General features: G+C 38.0%; 1 protein-coding gene across 1 annotated transcript in view; it reads left to right on the top strand.

Annotated features, from left to right (window-relative positions):
• TTN (titin) overlaps window positions 1-14,943 on the top strand; it is a 307,241-nt gene that overhangs the window by 94,372 nt on the left and 197,926 nt on the right. The window contains exons 76-97 of the mRNA XM_087917042.1: window positions 411-692; window positions 1,769-2,047; window positions 2,172-2,453; window positions 2,566-2,844; window positions 2,942-3,229; window positions 3,367-3,645; window positions 3,769-4,047; window positions 4,141-4,419; window positions 5,082-5,369; window positions 5,530-5,817; window positions 6,407-6,688; window positions 7,220-7,498; window positions 7,588-7,869; window positions 7,963-8,241; window positions 9,079-9,366; window positions 9,489-9,767; window positions 9,861-10,139; window positions 10,237-10,515; window positions 11,161-11,448; window positions 11,605-11,892; window positions 12,598-12,888; window positions 13,975-14,262. Coding sequence (XP_087773168.1) covers window positions 411-692; window positions 1,769-2,047; window positions 2,172-2,453; window positions 2,566-2,844; window positions 2,942-3,229; window positions 3,367-3,645; window positions 3,769-4,047; window positions 4,141-4,419; window positions 5,082-5,369; window positions 5,530-5,817; window positions 6,407-6,688; window positions 7,220-7,498; window positions 7,588-7,869; window positions 7,963-8,241; window positions 9,079-9,366; window positions 9,489-9,767; window positions 9,861-10,139; window positions 10,237-10,515; window positions 11,161-11,448; window positions 11,605-11,892; window positions 12,598-12,888; window positions 13,975-14,262 — 6,225 coding nt within the window. The remainder of the gene's footprint in view (window positions 1-410; window positions 693-1,768; window positions 2,048-2,171; window positions 2,454-2,565; window positions 2,845-2,941; window positions 3,230-3,366; window positions 3,646-3,768; window positions 4,048-4,140; window positions 4,420-5,081; window positions 5,370-5,529; window positions 5,818-6,406; window positions 6,689-7,219; window positions 7,499-7,587; window positions 7,870-7,962; window positions 8,242-9,078; window positions 9,367-9,488; window positions 9,768-9,860; window positions 10,140-10,236; window positions 10,516-11,160; window positions 11,449-11,604; window positions 11,893-12,597; window positions 12,889-13,974; window positions 14,263-14,943) is intronic.

The raw sequence follows: 14,943 nt of genomic DNA on the forward strand, positions 1-14,943 counted from the left end.
GAATGAGTGAAAAATTTGGTTATATGAAGTTACAAAGCACTCAATATAAAACTATAAAACCTTTAAGCTGCATTTGCAAGACACACTGAACCACAAGCTAACCATCGACATTTCCGTTTACTGTATTACACAGTTAATGGTTTCGTGTGTCATGCCAATAAAAAAATTGACTTGAATAAACTGTGGTTAAGCTAACTGTGAGTCAGCTTATGCAATCACAGCTAGTAGTAAACCTAATAAATTTCTACTTATGTCTAAGTACCTTTCCAGGTATGGACAATTTATCAGCTCTTGCACTCTTAGCACCTAAACTTATTTTTTTCTTTAATATTACAGAACTTAACCAATTATTCTCATTCAGAGCATAGAGCACCATATAATTAAATGTTACTTTCCATCTGACTTCTTAGAACCTCCTAAATATGTAAAGAAGCTCGATGCCTCAAAAATGGTGAAGGTGGGTGACTCATGTCAACTTGACTGTAAAGTCAGTGGCTCTCCAGAAATCAAAATTGCCTGGTATAAGAATGACCAAGAACTCCATGCTAGTGAAAAATACCATATGACCTTCAGTGATGCTACAGCAGTCCTCGTCATTGTTGGCGCCACCCTTGAAGACAGCGGTGATTACATCTGTGAAGCTCTTAATTCCGCTGGCACTGTGAGCTGCAGTACAGTAGTCACAGTAAAAGGTTAGAAGCTACTATTTCCAAAATCTTGCATCCTCTGTACTTCATTCTGCATCCTTTTGTGCTCTAAAAGCTTTAATTCGTCTTTTAAAGGCCTGGTGCCCTGCAGACATCTTGGATTGCAGTTCTTGTAATTTCTTTGCCAGTTGGTTAGAAATTCTGGAAATTGGATTCCAATAAATCTGCAGGGCACTAGGTTGGAGAAAGATGAGTTAGATATTTGGGGATATCTCCCAATGGTAGAGAATGCATTGGAGATATTGATGTGCTAAATACTCATGTTAGATCAAGGGTAGGAACCTCTAGCTTTGTCTGTCACTTTCAGTTTCAGAAGATCCAAAACCAGTAGCATGGAGTACTACTTCTTATTATTCAAGTTCTATCAGAAAAAAAAAAAAAGCTTTATCCTGCTTTTGGTCAGGATATGTTTAATGAGCACTTGAGAAATTGACAAAGACCAACAGGTGGCTGAATTAAAGAGTGGGAGACAATATGGCAATATGAGTGACATGAGTAGGAAGGCTGGCTTTTGGTTATCTCTGCCCACTAATAAACCTGCAGGCTGTTTATCTGTCACTTCTTAGCAACATTCTATAGTTGGAGAACAACTTAAATGTTAACAACAATTATAGAGCAAGAGGAGGAAAAATTCCTTTGTTTATTTTTAAATTACATCTCGTGGAGATAGGAAGGAAGTCTGTAAGACTATATTCTTGGGCATAGGAGATTCGGAGAATGGAAATTGAGAATAGGAGAACTGTCTATAGTCAGTCATACATCACAATCCATAATAAAGGATATGCGTGGGCATGCACCCAACCTTATGAACTACATTCATTTGAAATATTTAGTTCCACATGCAAAAAGAATTTGCAGGGGATGGCAGTTTCCAAGCAGGATTTCATAGGTTTGGATTTAGAAACATCTTCAAAATGAAATGGGATATATACGGGATTTTTGAAAACTAGGAGTGTTCTTATGTAACGTATCTCTTCTGTTTCTGGATCTGTTTCTGCTCTGTTTTCAAGAAGCCTTTTCCAGAAGATCAATTATGTATTTTCATAACTCTTTCATTTTAGAGCCTCCTGTTTTTAGCAAGAAGCCTAGCCCTGTGGACACCCTTAAGGGCACTGATGTTATCCTTCAGTGCGAACTTACAGGCACACCGCCATTTGAAGTTGCCTGGTTCAAAGACAGAAAGCAGATTAGAGGCAGTAAGAAGTTCAAAGTTACAATGAAGAACTTCAGTGCCAGTGTTCACATCCTCAATCTTGAAGCTACTGACATAGGAGAATATCAGTGCAAAGCCTCCAATGAGGTGGGAAGTGACATTTGTGCTTGCACTGTCAAGTTCAAAGGTTAGTATTTATTCAAGTTGTTCTTTGGAGAAAATTCTTTTCATGAGCTTCTTTCTTGCTCACGTACAATCTTCTTTTTCTTTCTTTCTCTTTCTTCACCATGAATCATTATCTTTTATCAAAGAACCACCACGGTTTGTTAAGAAACTGAGTGACACCTTCACCTACACAGGGGAACCCACTGCTTTACGAGCTGTAGTGGAAGGTTCCCAGCCCATTTCTGTTTTGTGGCTGAAGGACAAAGGGGAAATAATCAGAGAGAGTGAAAACCTCCAGATTTCATTTTCAGACAACATTGCAATGCTTCAGATTGCAAGTGCTGAAGCTACCAGTGGTGGGAAATACATCTGCCAGATTAAAAATGATGCTGGGATGCGAGAATGTGCTGGATACTTGAAAGTTCTAGGTTGGTATTGGCTTCTATCCCCTTCTGAAGAATAAATCTTGACTCTCTTTGTCATGGCAGAAAGCTATTCTACCATTCTCAATTTTGTAACTGATTGTTTCCCTTCCTCCAGAACCAGCTGTGATCCTAGAAAAGTCTGAACCAATGATAGTTACAGCTGGCAGTGCTTTTACTTTGGAGTGCACCGTGGGTGGGAGTCCAGAGCTAATCACCAAATGGTTTAAGGATGGAAGACAGCTGTCCAACAGCCGCAAACACCAGATTATCTTTTCCAATAAAGTAGCCACACTTAAAGTCCTTTCTGCAGACATGGATGACCGAGGGCTTTACACTTTTGAAGTGCAAAATGAAGTAGGGAAAAGCAGCTGCACTTCCTCCGTGGATGTTTCAGGTTAGACAAAACTCTCGTTTCTCAGTTGCCGCCTTCTTTCTTCTAGTGACGTCTTTCTTCTCTTAAAACATGTCTTTTGATGACTTTACCCAAACAGAACATCTTATCCGGCCTTCTTTCGTAAGAAGATTGAAAGAAACTTTTGGTGTGCTGGGTTCTTCCATTGTTCTGGAGTGCAAAGTGGCTGGATCGCTACCTATGACTGTGGCTTGGTTTTATGGAAGCGATGAGATTTTCAGTGGGGATAAATATGAAACCAGCTTTTCAGATAATGTCTGTGTCTTGAAGGTGAATGCTCTAGATATCTCTGACACAGGTCCCTATACCTGTACCGCTGCCAATGTAGCTGGTTCTGATGAATGCAGTGCCTTTTTGACGGTACAAGGTCAGTAAAGGAAACAAAAGCCACTGGCTCTTAGTGTTTCTTCTATATATTTCTCTTGTACTCTTTACATCTTTATTTTAGCCATATTCTACCTACTTGGCATAGCTACTAACACTTTTAACATTGTGTGAACCTAGAACCACCCTCTTTTGCAAAGACACCGGATCCTCTGGAGGTTTTACCAGGGAAGAGTGTGACATTCAGGAGCCTGATCAAAGGAACTCCTCCATTCAGAGTGAACTGGTTCAAAGGAAGCAGGGAACTTGTGCCTGGCAAAACATGCAACACCCTCTTGACAGATTCAGCCGCAGAACTGGAATTGTTTGAAGTAGGACCTCTCCAGACTGGAGATTACACCTGTCTTGTTACTAATGATGCTGGCACTTGTTCTTGTACTACACATCTTTTTGTGAAAGGTTTGTTTAAATGCTATTCTCTATATCTATGACAGCAGGCGTACTGTTTAAATATGTACGCCCACACATCCATATATGTGTGTTACAGTTTATGACCTGACTCATTCTTACAAACTCTCTTAGAACCAGCTGTATTTGTGAAGAAACTGAGTGATTTCAGCGTGGAGCATGGGAACTCCATTATTCTAGAAAGCACATTCAGTGGAACCCCTCCATTTATGGTGACATGGAAGAAGAATGGCGCAAAACTCACACAGTCTCCAAAATGTAATATAACAACAACAGAAAAATCAGGCATCCTGGAAATCCTGAGTAGTACCAGACAAGATGAAGGAGAATACACATGTGAAGTTGCAAATGATGCTGGGGAGGATGTATGCCATGCCTTGGTATCAATCTTAGGTGTGTGGTTGACTTGAGTAACTACTTTTATATTAAGTTTATGGTATACCTTAACTAACTGGGTACTTACTGTGGTGTTAATTTCTGCTTCAGAGCCACCTTATTTTGTTAAAGAATTGGAAAGGGTGGAGGTGACCATCGGAGAGCCTTTGTCTTTACGATGCCAAGTAGCTGGAACTCCAGAAATCAAAGTCTCATGGTATAAAGGAGATACCAAACTAAGATCTACGCAGGCTTACAAAATGCACTTCAAGAACAATATAGCGACACTTACTTTCAGCCAGGTGGAGAATGCTGACATCGGCGAATATATCTGCAAAATAGAGAACAGCGCTGGGTTTGCTACTTCAACAGCTTTGCTAGCTGTCAAAGGTGATAATTTGCTACGTCTGTTGGTTCAAATATTTTTGTGCAATGTAAAAACTCATGTGGCAAATACAGGAAAAAAGCTGCATTATTCTGCTATCCTGGCACGTACATAGGCAGCAGGGTTAAATGTTCAGTGAACTAGAAGATTTATGAAATTTTTCATCTCTGTCCATGCCTCACAATTTTAGCGTGAACACATTACGTCAGTCAGAGCAAGTCATCTGGTTGGAATACAGAAACGTGCACAGAATTCCTGTTCCTCGGAATGTTTTGTTGGTCTCTGTGCATGTGCAGATGCTTGTATATGAATTGAGTGTCAGGCTCCAAAAACCAAGAAAAACATGCAGAGCTATTTCAAAGCAACTTCTTTTATTGTTCTTCAAAAGTCTTGCCAAACTAAGGCAGCTACTTGCATCATTAAGGATATACTTTGAGAATTTCTAGGGAGGAGCCATCTTAACCTTCTTTCTCCCAATCAAACTATCTAACTTTGCTGTTTCTTGGTCCTCTGGAATGCTGCCATTCCCTTCTGGGAACTCAGACTACCTTCCACCATCTCCAGAAAGAAGATGTCTATATTGGGGTATTGTGTCTTTAGTAGGATATGCCTAAAATGTTACTGTGTTTTAGGATCATATGGTATACGTTGCCATTTCTATTTGCAGACCGTAAACTTCCACCTTCATTTACAAAGAAGCTAAAAGATGTACAAGAAATGATTGGGTCTCCTGTTGCTTTTGATTGCCGCATCATTGGCTCTGAACCTCTTCAGGTGTCTTGGTATAAGGAGGGGATGCTCTTGCGGGACGATCCTAACATTCAAGCAACCTTCTTAAATAATGTAGCAACTCTTCAGATCTTACAAACAGAGATGGCTCACTCTGGCCAGTATACTTGCACAGCTCAAAATGCTCTTGGAACGGCTTCCTCCAGTGCCAAGCTCCAGCTCTCAGGTGTGTCATTCGTTGAATTCAGACTTGGCATTTTCAGTAATGCCATATTAAAGAATACAATTAGATCACAGGTGTTCATGCAGCAGCAAACTGTGGTTTGTTTTTAAGAAAAAAGTGACAAAAGGCAGATACAATTTCCCTTCTTTTTCCCAACCTCCAGAACATATGATACCGCCTTCCTTTGACGTGAAGCCTTTGCCTGTTGATGTTGCTCTTGGGGGCAGTGGTTCTTTCAAGTGTCACGTCACAGGTTCTATGCCGATGAAAATCACCTGGGCAAAAGATAACCGGGAGATCCGTCCTAGTGATAATTACAAGATTACATTGGTAGAAAACACAGCCACATTGACTGTTCTTAAAGTAGGCAAAGGTGATGCTGGACTTTATACCTGCTCAGCAAGCAACAGTGCTGGGAAGGATTCTTGTGGTGCTCAGCTGAGCTTCAAAGGTAAATTTCTAAAAAGTGTAAATCACAACACTTATATTTACACATATACATATATGCCCTTGCTACATTTTTGTGTTGTTCCTGTTTTTTTTTAAAGAAATGGGAATTATGCTAATGTAGATAAGCTCCTCATTTTAAAGCAGCAGCTGGTAAATTTATGGAAAGAAGTGATTTTCATAAGAATGCTGGTGCTTTATGTTTTGTATTTAGGCTTAGAAGGCTTTCTAAACTTAACATATGGAAATATACTAGGTGACAAAGAAGCTGCTTATCCTTCAACATCTGAATAGAGTATCTTACTTTTATGTGAACATAATTCTGGGCAGCTTTATTTTCCACAGAAGTATGGTTAAGCTATTAAAAACTGCAATAACAAACTGCAATATTGTACTTATAATGAGCTTTAAAATGTATATTTCATAAGTAGTAAGAAACATTGGAGATAAAAGTATAGCACAGTTTCACGTAAAGGGAATATGTTGGCCTTTTCTGCTGATATAAAATGGCAACTTGAGATTTTGCAGATTTAATGTAAATAACATTGTTTAAACATTGTCTTATGAATACATTTTTTTCCTTTTTTCAACAGAGCCACCAAGATTTATTAGGAAGTTGGATTCTTCCAGAGTTGTGAAAGAACATGATTCAACTAGATACGAATGCAAGATAGGTGGATCACCAGAAATTCACGTTGCATGGTACAAGGGTGAAACTCAAATTCACCCCGGTGACAAATACAGCATGTCTTTCGTTGATTCTGTGGCTGTCATTGAAATGCGCCATCTGACTGTTGAAGACAGTGGAGACTACACTTGTGAAGCTCAAAACACAGCTGGACGTGCTAGCAGCACTACAGCCCTAAAAGTGAAAGGTCAGGATCTGTTCTTCCTTTGTTTCTCATTCATTTATGGCAGGGGTGTCAAACTCAAGGCCTGCAGGGCAGATTTGGCCCACAGGGCGCTTAGATCTGGCCCGTGGGCCCACCCTGGAAACAGCAAAGGACCAGCCTGCGGTGCCTCTGCCAGTGAAAACAGAGCTCGGGAAGGCCACACGCAGGCCTCCCAGGCTCCATTTTCACTGCCAGAGGGTTTCAGGAGGCCATCACAGCTGAAAATGGAGCCTCGTTGAGTGATATCATGCCCCCTGGCCACGCTCCCCCGGCCAAACACAACCCTGATGCGCCTCTCAAAGAAATTGGGTTTGACACCCATGATTTATGCAGGGGAAATTGCCAGGGTTATTTTTTTTTCCATTAAAGACCAAAGCCAATCAGTTTAACGGGGCATGGAAAATTTTATCTCAAATACATGCAATCTCCCATTTCACTGTAATGTTACATTTTTGGTGCTTATTAATATCTATTCTCCACATTTCATGGAAATGTTAATCTCTGTTTTTACAGCTCCTCCAGTTTTCCGCAAGACGCCCCAGCCAGTGGAATCATTGAAAGGAGTTGATGTTCATCTTGAATGTGTGCTTCAAGGCACACCGCCCTTCCAAATTTCATGGTATAAGGATAAAAGAGAAATCCGAACGGGCAAGAAATACAAGATTTTGTCTGAGAATTACTTTGCTAGTCTACATATTCTGAACACCGATGCTGCAGACACTGGTGAATATCACTGCAAAGCCGTCAACGATGTGGGAAGCGATGCTTGCATTTGTTCTGTGATGCAGAAAGGTTTGTACATGACTTCTTGTTATCTCTCTTTTTTTTTACATTTTTTTCTCTTACTTCGCATTTACATATTTTTGTTCTCCTGCCTTCAGTGCCCCCAAGGTTTGTGAAGAAACTTCACAATATCAGTGCCATCGTTGGGGAGCCAGCAGAATTACAAGCCACTGTTGAAGGCTCTGAGCCCATTTCTGTTGTTTGGTTGAAAGACAAAGGAGAAATTATCCACGAAAGTGACAACCTCTGGATGTCATACACAGATAAAGTGGCAATCCTTCAAGTTGTGCATGCAGAGCCAAGCAACATGGGAAAATACATCTGTCAAATTAAAAATGATGCTGGAAGTCAGGAATGTTTTGCTAACTTATCAGTTCTTGGTTAGTAGATTTAAACAATAAAAACCAAAGTACCCTGTCATATTTTACATAATCTTGTTTGCTAATGTGACAGTGATTTGCATCTCATTCCAGAGCCAGCAACTATTGTAGAGAAACCAGAACCAATGACAGTCACCACAGGAGATTCTTGTACCTTAGAGTGCACTGTTTCTGGAACACCTGATCTTACTACTCGATGGTTCAAGAATGGATATGAGCTCACTTCTGATCAGAAATACAAAATCACTTTCTTCAATAAAGTATCTGTGCTCAAGATTCTGAATGCAAGTTTACAAGATAGTGGAGAATATACATTTGAGGTGAAAAACACCGTTGGTGAAAGCCGTTGTACAGCTTCTGTACATGTTTCAGGTTAGTAGATTAATATGGGGAATACAATTTTGTATTTGGTCTGCATTTTCATATCAAGTTTTGCATATGTTGACTTCTGATGTTAGGCATCCATGTACCATTCCTAAATGCTTTAGAAATCTACTTATTGTGGAGTGTCTGGCAGAGGATCAGTTATAGAGCTGTGGTAGCGCAGTGTTAGAATGCAGTATTGCAGGATACTTCTGCTGACTGCTGGCTGCTAGCAGTTTGGCAGATCAAATCTCATCAGAATCGAAGTTGACTCGGCCTTCCATCCTTTTGAGGTCAGTAAAATGAGGAGCCAGATTGTTGGGAGCAATATGCTGACTCTGTAAACCACTTAGAGAGGGCTGTAAAGTACTGTGAAGCAATATATAAATCTTAGTGCTTTTGCTATAGCAATGAATATTCCTAGATACCCATTCACAAGTTATGTTTTGCCTTTAATGGTATATAGTACTGCTTGCACAGTTGGGAACGCCTTTCAAAAAGGGAAAAAGTATATTTGCACTCAGTACTATCTTAAATACAATATCCCCAAAAATACCCCATTAAACTACAAAAGCACTAATTTGTTTCTCAAAAAAATGAGTAAAAGCCCTATTATTATTATCTGAGATGCCTGTAGGATCTACTGCTTTCCACACAATGTTCCAAGCAGCGTTGCACTGTGAGTTTCACACTTTTTATACATGTTTATAATATCAAAATACATGTATAAAAAAAGCAAAGGTTGTATTGCCTGGGCATAATACTGCTTTTATCATTTGCCCCCTCTTACCCCTCCCTGCAGATATCACTGCTTATTGCAATTAAATTTTTATTTTGTGCTCACAGATCGTATTATACCACCTTCATTCACAAAACCACTGAAAGAAACACATGGTCTCTTGGGTTCCTCAAGTGTACTTGAATGCAAAGTCATTGGATCCCCTCCAATCTCTGTGTTTTGGTTCCGTGATGGTGAGGAGATCACAACTGGAGAAAAATATCAGGCAACCCTTACAGATAATACATGTTCTTTAAAAGTGAATGCTCTTCAGGAGTCAGATATTGGAAATTACACTTGTATAGCAACCAATGAAGCTGGAACTGATGAATGTGAAGCATATTTCATAGTTAGAGGTAAAACAATGAGATTAAAATTATTAAAAGAAAATAATGATTTAAAAATCTTAAGTTTGTTTTTTATGTTCTTTAATATACACTTTTAGGATTAACGTTGTTGCTTTTCTGTGTACATCTAGAACCTCCATCTTTTGTGAAGAAACCCGAACCTTTGCAAGTTTTATCTGGGGCAAATGTAACATTCACAAGTATCATTAAAGGAACCCTCCCTCTTGAGGTCAAATGGTTTAGGGGAAGTGTTGAATTGGTTCCAGGACATAGATGCAACATATCTCTAGAAGCATCAGTTGCTGAACTGGAGCTGTTTGATGTTCACCCTGTCCAAAGTGGAGACTACACTTGCATTGTCAGTAATGAAGCTGGCAAAATCTCTTGTACAACTCATCTCTTTATAAGAGGTTTGTAATTATTCTGTCTGCTGGGTTAAACAGAAAGGCAACCATCAATTTTAAACAACTTTAAATTTCCCATCTTGTGCTATTTTTTTACAGAACCAGCGAAATTTGTGAAGAAACTGAATGACTTCCATGTTGAGAAAGGAAAACAATTAATTTTAGAATGCTCATATACTGGTACTCCTCCTATTCAAGTGTCTTGGAGGAAAAATGGTGTAAATTTAACTCATTCTGAGAAATGCAGTATTACCACTACAGAAACTTCTGCCATACTGGAGATCTCTAACAGCACACTAGAAGATGCTGGCCTGTATTCTTGCCACATAGAAAACGAATCAGGCCAAGATAACTCTCAGGCAGCTGTCTCAATCTTACGTATGTAGCTTATATCAAAGAATATTTTAATAGAACTATCGATTATTTTGTGGGAAACAAACTCATTTTGTGATTAATCTGCACTTTTGTTCTATAGAACCACCATACTTTGTCCAAAATCTACAGTCTGTAGAAGTGACTGTTGGAGATTCTGCATCATTACAGTGTCAAATTGCTGGAACACCAGAAATCAATGTGTCATGGTACAAAGGAGACACAAAACTAAGACCCACCAGTACTTCTAAAATGCACTATAAAAACCAAGTGGCCACTTTAGTATTCAGCCAGGTGGATAGCAATGATAGTGGGGAGTATATCTGCAAGGTGGAAAACAGTGTTGGGGAAGCTGTGTCTTCAGCACTGCTATCTGTTCAAGGTGAGTAATCACCACCAGCTTTTAAAAGCTTAGGGAATACTATTACTCTGTTGAAAGGCATGAAAGAGAAAAAATATGTCTGTTTTTAGCTGTTCTTTCCCAATGGATAATTTCTGTAGCCAATACAAGCAAGTTGATACATTTTGTTAACAGCAACCCCATGTGACTGGTTGTAGCTTCTCAAGAGAATCTCTTTATTCATTAAGTCATTAAAATAAATTTTCTTTCTTTTATGTCATCTACTATCATACATGTTTAAAGTTGTCAGAGAATCCACAATTCACTGAAAATTGACATAAGTTGCTAGAGTTTCATTTGTATCCTGTTTAATTTAAGCATGTCTAATTATACCTCTGTTAATGATATTAATTTATGTAGCCTATATATTACCACTGTAAACAATCTTATGCTATAGTTAAATATATGTATCTCATATTGGTAGACACTAGACTCCTAGAGTTGGAAAGAACTATTTAGTCCATCAAGTTGAACCCGCTGATCAATTCAGAAATCCATCCATGACCAATAGCTGTCCAAACCAAAACTGAAATACATCAAGAAAAGGGGAACTCACTATTGCATTCAATAATAATCTAAAATCCAAACCATTCAATCAGTAACTGCACAATATTTGTTTTCTTGCAGAACGTAAACTTCCTCCTTCATTTTCACGAAAATTAAGGGACATTCATGAAACTGTTGGCTTGCCAATTACATTTGATTGCAGCATTAATGGTTCTGAACCAATGGAAGTAACCTGGTATAAAGATGGTGCACAAATAAGAGACGGCTATAATGTGCAAATATCATACATAAATAAAGTTGCCGTTCTACAGATTTCACAAACTGATATGAGTCTCAGTGGACAATATACTTGCACAGCTTCCAATGCCATTGGAACCTCTTCTTGTAGTGCCAAACTCATCCTTACAGGTTTGACAAAAATACATAACTCTCCTTTGATACTTTTATATGGCATATCAAATCTGAGTTATAAACTCAGTTCATTATCCTGCTTTAAGTTTATATTTGATATAAATCTTTAAATGTGCTGAATTAACAATTTGCTTGTACTTCTTCCTATTTTAGAGGGGAAGATGCCACCCTTCTTTGACATCCCAATTATGCATGTTGATGCAGTTGTTGGTGACAGTGCTGATTTTGAATGCCATGTTTCTGGAACACGCCCTATTAAGATTACTTGGTCAAAGGATAACCGTGAATTGAGAACTGGAGGGAAGTATCAGATCAGCTATATAGAAAATATAGCCCATTTGACAATCCTGAAAGTTGACAAAGGAGATTCTGGAAAATATTCATGTCATGCTAGTAATGAAGTTGGAAAAGAGTCTTGCACAGCTCAACTTAATATTAAAGGTACTAGAAATTTTCATCAGTAAGATGAAATTTAGATTCCATTGTGTGTAGGCTATTATCTAAAGAACTCTCATTTGCATACCTTTGGTACCTGCCAGAAAACCTATGAGACCTGGGGCTCATTTGAAATGGTGAGAGATACAATGCTAATATCCTGCAGCTAAAATCAGAAATCCCCCTCCCATGACTGTAGGCCACTTTCATAAGGAAGTTCTAGAATTAGTATCTCTGTTTTGAACATATGCATGAAGAAGAATCTAAGAGTTTGTAAAAGCAAAGTGGGGGAAAAGTAAAACTAAAAAAAATAAGATGTTCTTTCTGTTTGTACCAAAAATATTTTGGAATTCTGTTAGGGTAAAACCTGTCCTTTCTTGGTAATATTTTAATTTATGAAGATTTTTACTGAAGTATTTTACTGTATATTTGATTTAAATGTATGAATCTCACTTTTTTCCTTAGCCACACAAAAGTGGATTTTTATTTTGCTTTATTATTTTATTCATTTCCTATATTCTGTTTTTGTTCATTTTGTCTTTTAAATTTTGCTAGTCACTGACCGAATAAAAATTGATTGATTAGCCACACACAAGTGGCAAACCTTGTGCCATTTTGAGGATAACCCAAGAGAATCAAAGAATTTTAAAACATTTGTCTGAATGCATCTTTCTCACTAGTTAATTTTCCTTTTATCTTCCTTTCTGACAGAGCGACAGAATCCACCTACATTCACCAAGAAGTTATCTGAAACAGTAGAAGAAACGGAAGGAAACAGCTTTAAACTTGAGGGGCGAGTTTCTGGTACCCAGCCTCTGAGGGTTGCTTGGTACAAAAATAACCAGGAAATCTATGGAAGCCCTAACTGTGAACTAGCCTTTGAGAACAATACTATTCTGCTGCTCATTAAAAATGCAGGACCAGCTGATGCAGGCTTATATACCTGCAAAGTATCCAATGCAGCTGGGAGCACGCTGTGTACTTCCTCCGTTGTTATTAAAGGTTAGTTCATTTCCTAGAGGCCTACTGTACTATATTTATTTTATTACCTACTACTATTTACCCTTAGGTCCAACTGACCAGAACATTAATTCTGATGTGTTTGATAACAGAAATCAATTCTACAAACTGTATATGGTTTTATACCAGGTTGCAACACAATAAGATGACATAAAACTATACAGGACTATTGAATTATTTCAATTTCAGTTCTTAAAATGTTCAATCATCAGTCTATTTGAAGGGCACACCCCTTTTTTGATAATTGATTGATGGGGTTCTGCAAAAATGATCTTTCTTCATTTTTTTAAAAATGTTAATACTCATATTCAAGGCAACACATTTTCTGAGGAAAGAAACCCCTTTATTATTTTTCACTCTCAACCTAGAAATTTCAGCCATGAATAGAGGAAAATGTTTTTCAAGGGGTCCAGTTGAGGTATATATTGGCAATTGTTATGATCTATAGATACAAGTACATTCATTTAACTATCTCCCATCTATGATCCAGCTAGAAGTATTTGTCTATCTAAGATTTTTTCCAAGTTTAAAATGACCTTCATAGTGACAACATTCATGTTACATTTAGCATAAAAGATAGATAGTGGATATTACATATCAAACATTTTGTGTATGATCTTGTGACCATAGTTTTGGCAAGGAGCTGGTCCTGAAAGGTTTTTTAAAGATTATGCTTAGAGGTTCGGCGATGGCAGTGGATACCTTTTTTAAGAAGTAGGCACATATTCCATCTGGTCCAATAGATAGAGATGGTTTTTGATTGCGTAGTTCTTTTTCAACATTGTCTTCTGTAAAATTGATATGTATTAGATCATTGTAGTTGTCTGTGGTTCAACTAGGAAATACTGGGCATGATTAAAACATGCTTAAAACATGCTCACTAAATATCAGCATTCCGTATGATGCCAAACAGAAAACTTTTTTTCCTATTAAAAAAAATGTACTGAGAAAATGGAATTAATTCATTACATCATATTGTTCTTACCTTGATATGTACTTTTTTATTTAAGATGGCTGGTAATCTAACTACTTTCCTCCTCTTGTTTTCTTAATGTTATCACATTTCAGAACCTAAAAAGCCTCCAGTATTTGATCGACCTCTTAAACCAGTGACAATAGATGAAGGCAAGATCCTGCAACTTGCTTGCCATGTAGTTGGATCACAGCCCATTAAGATCCAGTGGCTCAAAGCTGGGAGAGAGCTCAGATCCTCTGATAAATGCAGCTTCAGCTTTGCAAATGGAACAGCTCTCTTAGAAATCCAAGCAGTTACTAAAACTGATTCTGCGGAATATGTGTGCAAAGCCTCAAATGCAGCTGGAAGTGATTCTTCTAAGTCAAAAGTGGCAGTGAAAGGTACAGTTAAATTGAAATAGATAGATAGATAGATAGATAGATAGATAGATAGATAGATAGAGAGAGAGAGAGAGAGAGAGAGATAAATAGAGAGAGGGAGGGAGGGAGGGAGAGAAAGAGAGAAGTGGGGAGAGACAAAAGTGGGGAGAGGGAGAGGGAAAGAGAACAGCCATTGAAAGCCCCAGGAACTACTATGAAGACTTCATAAAGATGTCGAAGTGAATTCTTTTTTCAGGCATGTAATGCACTGTAGCATACATGAAATCGGCACAAATGACTTGCCTTAATAGTAGCATTTAATAATAGGAGCACTTAATTTATAGCAGTTTGACTGAAATTAAATCAAACAAAACTGCTCTTATACATACCTTGTATTTGCAGCAGTTTTAGTCAGTGATGTTTTACTTCATACACTCCCTTTTGAGATAAACAACATTATGCAACACATAGAAAATTAAATAAAAGGTAGAAAGAAATTAAAGGCATGAGTTAATTTATATAGAATAGAATAGAATAGAATAGAATAGAATAGAATAGAATAGGTGTTTTGAGGAATAGATTAACAATCTTCTTTGTGGCAACCCCTGAGTTATTGGAACACTGCTATCATGTCACCCCTAATCCTTCTTTTCATCAAACTACACATACCCAATTCCAGCAAGTGTTCTTTATGTCTGTTAG

The sequence above is a fragment of the Pseudonaja textilis genome, chromosome 1 (genome assembly GCF_049901715.1).
Source record: "Pseudonaja textilis isolate UNSWEBS1 chromosome 1, rPseTex1.2, whole genome shotgun sequence".
NCBI classification, from domain to species: domain Eukaryota; kingdom Metazoa; phylum Chordata; class Lepidosauria; order Squamata; family Elapidae; genus Pseudonaja; species Pseudonaja textilis.